The sequence below is a fragment of the Sinocyclocheilus rhinocerous genome, unplaced genomic scaffold (genome assembly GCF_001515625.1).
Source record: "Sinocyclocheilus rhinocerous isolate Xijiao unplaced genomic scaffold, SAMN03320098_v1.1 scaffold1930, whole genome shotgun sequence".
Taxonomy (NCBI): domain Eukaryota; kingdom Metazoa; phylum Chordata; class Actinopteri; order Cypriniformes; family Cyprinidae; genus Sinocyclocheilus; species Sinocyclocheilus rhinocerous.
The window spans coordinates 239,007-245,337 of record NW_015661869.1 but is presented as its reverse complement, the minus strand read 5'-3'; the positions used below and the strand labels follow the sequence as shown (position 1 = coordinate 245,337).

Sequence of the window (6,331 nt, the reverse complement as noted above, 5' to 3'; positions counted from 1 at the left end):
TGTTTTATAGTTTTAGTTAATAATAATAATAATAATAATAACCCCGCTCTGGCTTGTGTAATAATGTTTTATTTAAATGTCATTTCTGCTGCACTAGTGTCCTTAAACTAAATTTCCTTGGGAAAAAATCTTCAGTAGATCTTTGCGTTGCTTTGTAGTACCTTTGTTTGACTCTGCTGACATGTCCAGATGCATTGACGTAACGTGACTGTCGTGTCTCTGTTCAGCTGCCATCGTGATCGCCATCATCCTGGGCTTCGCCATCGCCGTCCTGCTGGTGGTTATCGCATGTTGCCTCCTGAAGGGAAAGAAGAAGCGCAGAAACAAACATCAGCATGTGGCCGTTAACGGTGGTCATGTTCACAGCTACGAGGATTCAGAGAAACTCGTCTACAACAGCACAACCAAACCCATCTGAGCATTAACTCCGTTTAACAGGACATCTATCCTTACTGCTGGAGCGTGATGTGAAAAATTCATTTGCATATGCAATAATTATTTGATTTCTTCACTTGTTTTGAGTAGACGGGATGGAAACTGTGCAGAAAGTTCGTTTGATTTGCTTGTTTTGAGTTTAAAACCACTTTTATTACCAGCGGCTTTTTCACTTTTCTTATTTCTGTCCTTTGCTTTATATATTAGCTTGTTGGATTTTGCTCAGGGGTGAATATGTGTTGCAATAGCGTATAATAAAGCCAGTTTTTATGACCACAAAAAATGAAATCAAGATTCTTGAGCCATGTACTTTTATTTTGCAATACAGCTGTGCGAAGACTGGATTGTTTTTTGTTTTTATTTGAAATGCTGCCGCTCATCAGTTAATTTTAAAGCCATGTAAACATTGCATTACTATCTAGAAATTAGTTTTATATTTTAGTTTGAGATGTGAGATATTGATTAATGGCTCTTTGTTGTGTAAACTCTTGTTTTGTTTTCCATTAGCTACATTAGGAGTTTTATTTTCTTTCTTTTTTTATTACTATATATTTTTTTTTTTAGTAAACTGATGTTTTGGATTCAGAAATTACATTTATGGTGAAAAATCATACCCCCACACTGCAAATTTGTACATAGACTTTGTTTTTTTTGTTTTTTTAATGTGTATCAAAAACTTGTCTGATGTGTAAACTATTAATCATGGACAGTCTCAATAAAACTAATGTGTACAGACTGTGTGTGTGGATGTTTTTAATTGTGATGATTTGATTTGATTTGATTTTAGAAAGTTGTGTTATTATTTGACCCGCAGATGGCGCCATTGATTCAAAATTAAAGTCCACAATTTCTGCGCTTCAGTGAGAAGACTAGTGTTAATAATTAAAAGTGTGGGTTTAAATGTATAGTTGAGTTAGGTTAGCAACAACAAAACAAACGGGAAAACGTGTTTTTGCGAGTTAGGGTGCAAACAACGTTTCCTTCGGTTTCTTTTAAAGATTTTCTCAGTTTGAGAAAGTCTTCATCACCCTACACACAGTCTCAGGACGGCATTTTTGTTTGTAAGTTAAATTTCATGACCTAATAATATATCTTACCTCATATACAGGCAGAAATCAGCCACAGCAATCTCTAAAAACAACGGCTTTTCGACCTCTAACCATGTTTAGTAATCACAGGCGACTGTGATTGGTCCATCCTGATCAGCGCTGAGAAAAGTAACACGTACCACGCCACTCTAGCGCTCTTAGTTAATCAGCCGTTAATAATAAAAACATTAAACTTTTTCTTAGTAGTTAAAAACTGCGTTGAGAAAACTTCCAATGAAATTTAAAGTGTTAATGTTCTCGTCTTTGTTTTAAGAAAAATGTCTTGCTGAAAGAAAACGTTTTTATGCGCTTAGAAAATAATTATTTTAATAAATATATTTAAGAAATATACACACATTTACAAATACAAATGTCTAAAAATGTATTAAAGACTGTCCCTGCGTCCCAATGTGCATACTATCCACCTTAACTGCCCTAAATAGTATTGAAAATTACTAATTACTAATTAGTAGAATTTAGGATGGATTGGGACGTAGGCTGTGATTGGTCCATCCTGACAGCGCTGAGAAAAGTAACACGTATTACGTCACGCACGGCGTTTAGCGCGCTTGCTTCGCCATCAAATAATAATTTGCAGCCCAACAAAAACACTGAAATTGTTTATGTATTGACTTAAAACCTCGAGGTGAACATTACAAAATTTAAAAAAATTTGTTTTGACGTTTACAACAAGTTTGTGCCGCTAAGCCCCGCCCATCTGGAGTCTCTCGCTGCCGCTGCTGGAGTTTCTGCGGTGTTTGAGTTCAGACTGAAGTCAGTCAGTCAGTGCAGCTGCATAAGAGATGATCACACTGAGTCTCTCAGACCTGCAGCCGGTGGAAATAATACACACATACATGTCTGTGAGGTGCGAGTGAACTGCAAACGCCTTAAATAACGAGGAAGTCAGTCGGTAAGTGTTTTAGTCTTCATTTAAAGACTCAGAACTATTGTTTGTGGTGCGTAAACGATTAAAGTAACGTTACTGGAAAGCTAGATCAAAATAATTACACAGTTAAAGCTGTTAGATGTGTTTTCTTAGTTTTTAAAGACACTCTATAGGCATTTGAGGAAGTTTGCGTATGTTTTTGCTGTCCTCGTGTCTTGTTTTGTTGAAAAGATCTTGCTGGAAGTTTGTAGACGCATGTTGTTATTAATGACATTTACTAGCTAGTTTTTCTTAGCTAAAATGTTTCAGAAACACGCTAGCAAACTATGCTACAATGACGTTTAGTGAATGATATCAAGATACAAGATACAGGTGATATCAAGGCTAATCAGAACTCATTTCTTGTAAAACATCTTTAAAACTTCAAAACATTTCAGTGAAAATTCTGTTATTTTGAGTTAATTGTCTACTTGTTTCTTAGCTTTGCTGATTTAATCGTTCCTTTTCATTCTTATATATAAAGGCTAATCGCTTTAGTATAAAAATAAACATTTTTGGCTTGAGTTGCAGCATGTATGAAAAGTTCACAAGTTTTTCAGATCCATTTTTAGTTTTGGTTTCTTGGTTCTTTAAAGCAGATGGTTTTCTAAAGCAAACCCACTTTGTAGTCTTTAAAGTTGCTGTTAAGCTTGCATTAAAACCACATGCATGCAGATATAAACTGATATTTTTTGGTCTGTGGATGTTCTGCATTCATCAGTAGTTTCTTTTTTCTCCAGTTGCATTCATCTGAAGGTCTTGCATGAATACTGACATACTGCAAGTGTCTCTGATGAAGTCTGTGTATTTGTCTCGCTCACTTTCTTCTGGTTTGGACTTATAGCGCTTTGATTAACAAATGATGAGGTGTTGATTTAGTGAAACAATTGTACATCTTATCTGTTGTATATCCTCCTGACTACCAGGAAAAAATAGTTTTGTGAATTTAGTATTTTGTCATGTCATTACATTTTTTAGAGCATAAGAAAAATTATGTTTTATTCATATGTTATGCCATGTCCTCTGTAGAGGACATCAGGACTTTAAAAAGACCTATTTTAAAAAAAATAAAAATACATGAATAAACATGAAAAGGCAAAAAGAGTGGGATTTTTGTTTTAACCAGAAATCAATTTTCATTTTTTTTATACCAAACTTTATATAAAGATGATTCTCAACTATGTTATGAAAGATATTTTTAAAAACCATTTTTCTTTATGCAAAATGTGTGTAAAATGGCCATAAACGAGTTTTTCCATTATATACAATGTATCTATAAACTGTATCTAATTTGCATATTATTGTGTTTTTGGGGCAACATAGAATGAACAAATAAATGCAGAGGAAAAAAATTAGAATTGTGAGGTTAAAAAAAATTGCAATTACCTTTTTATTTTTTATTCTGTGGTGGAAACATGCTTCCATACTTATGGACTAGATGTGGAGTAAAACATTTGCACGCACGGTATTTATGTCCAATTTGTTAGTGAATCAAACTCTTTTCGTCACTGATCATTAAAAACACATCAGTGAGCCACTAAGTATTTACTCACCTGAGAGTTTATTAGTTGTGTAACTTAGTTGTCACAGCCATTTACTTTCATTCTCCATTCATTCAGTTTCCCAGCACTGCAAACTCTCACAGTTCACGCTCTGGTCTTCACAGGCGTAATCAGACACGCTAGATGTTTTTAGACGGGGTCAGTGTTTTACTTTGACCTTGTCAGGGTTAAAAGTCCCCAAGGGAACAGCGTTTCTGGGGTTATTTGTCCAAGTAGAAGTTTAACAGCTGAACGCTGAATCCTGAACGGAGAGATTTATGGATCTCCAAGAAGAAGCTCTTTGTCTGTCCTTTGTGACGGAGCTCCAGGCCTGAATCCGAGGGGTTTGAAAGGGTTCAAGTTTAAGACCTTCTAGGAAAATTAGTTTTAAAGTACTACATGCCTTTTAGAAAAGTTCTGTGCCAGTAATATGGGATCAGATGTTAATACACTTTATGCACTTTATACATGCTAGTACTTTATAATCATGTTAACCGATATATTGCGAAGGCCAGTATAACAGTCAATATTTGGCATTTTTTTAATTATTATATATTTTAAAATAATTTTTCAAATTATTTATTTCTAATTTTGTACATTTTATCTAAAATAAACTATAAGTGACCAATATATTGCCTAGTCCAATATATCGGCCGATATTTGGCATTTTATTTCAATTATCACATTAGCTGATTTGTTTTTTTAACATATTGATTCATTTTCAAATTATTTAGTTCTAATTTAGAAGTTTTATGTTTTTTTGCAGCACTTATTATTTACTATCTTTAAATAAAATAGTATGAAATAATATATCAGCCATCAGCCACTTTTTTTCTCCAAGATATCGATATCAGCCATCAAAAAACACACATCAGTCGATCATGAATACTTTGATAACCATTATACTAAATGATTTATATATTTGCATTTCATGGTATCTTCATAATATTTCAATGTACTTGAAACATACCATAGTACATATAAACGTATTACCATTGAACCATATCTGAGAAAACAGTGCTACCATGGTATGTTTTGTTACTTTTTTGGTCAGTGTTTTGATTTTCAATTATGTTCTTTGCTTAATATAGACTTAAGTTTATAAAGCCAGTGGAAAATTACTTTATTTTTAAACTCTTCACATTCTGTACTAGTTGGGAATTTTTCAAAAAGTGGAACATTTGTGTAACATTTAGACATTTATGAATTTGTAGTGTTCCCAAGATAAATAAGCATAATAATTGGGCAGTTTTAGGAGTCCGGAGCTTCTAGCTGACATGAGCAGCTTAATATCTATTTTTATGTCTATATTACAAGCGTATTGTGTTTGTTTGAGGTGCATGTAAAGAGGGAAGCTGCATGAAATGTGTTTCTGCTTTTCTTCAGGAAACAATCATTGAGCAATTATGCAGCTGGCGCAGGTCCATGTGCACCGTGTGTGTGTAATGTTTATTGATAGAGCTCACTGGGTGTTCGTATGGGAAGATGTCTTACCCCACCATCTCTAAACAGCTCGTAAAAAAAAAAAAAAGGAATTTAACAGGAATTTGCAGAAAATGAGTGTGATTAGTGCATTCTGAGAGTCAGACGATGCATGCTGAGATGGAGAATGAAGATGGAGATTGATGTTGCATTAAATATTTTAAAAATAGTATGTAGTAAGAGTTTCAGACAGTAGTACATTGTGTCTTCACGAAGTGCATGTTAATTAGAAATAAGTACAGTTATTTGCATTGAACCAGTTTTGTTTAAACATCTTGACACTTAGCAAATCAAATAATGAGTCAAGATAATTGTAGTTTATATCACCTGGTTTGTTGATCATGCAAGGAATGGATGGTCAAGTCTAGTGTATTGCATTGTGCTTTTAAGTTAGTGTACAAAGGCCATTCAAGATTAGGATGAGTTTGTTTCTTCATCAGATTTGGAGAAATGTAGCATTCCTTTACTTGCTCAGCAATGGATGCTCTGCAGTGAATGGGTGCCGTCAGAATGAGAGTCCAAACAGCTGATTAAAAACATCACAATAATCCACAAGTAATCAATTAATGTCCAACAATTAACATCTTGAGAAGTCAAAAGAAACAAATCCATCATTAAGACGTTTTTAACTTCAAACCGTTGCTTGGTCCATGAAGTCCATAATCCATAATAACGCTTCCTCCAGAGAAAAAGTGCATCTGCTGTTGTCTCTCACATCAAAATCCAGCCACATATTTGTTTAGAGCTGTTTTGGCTTGTAAACGCTGCTTGATCTGTGCAGATTTCTCTCCTGATTCAGACCACAACACTTTTTCACTGGAGGAAGCGTTATTATGGATTATGGACTCAATGTATTT

The 6,331-nt window shown here is 34.2% G+C and overlaps 1 protein-coding gene across 5 annotated transcripts in view; it reads left to right on the top strand.

Annotated features, from left to right (window-relative positions):
- Positions 1–2,313: 2,313 nt before the first annotated feature.
- LOC107726575 (pleckstrin homology domain-containing family G member 3-like) overlaps positions 2,314–6,331 on the top strand; it is a 57,373-nt gene continuing 53,355 nt past the window's right edge. For 3 of the 5 annotated variants that reach the window (XM_016536210.1, XM_016536209.1, XM_016536206.1), the window contains exon 1: positions 5,771–5,775. In XM_016536210.1, coding sequence (XP_016391696.1) covers positions 5,772–5,775 — 4 coding nt within the window. In that variant the 5' untranslated portion in view covers position 5,771. Of the gene's footprint in view, positions 2,437–5,770; positions 5,776–6,331 lie in introns of those variants that run through there. The other 2 variants (XM_016536208.1, XM_016536207.1) reach the window with 1 other exon arrangement.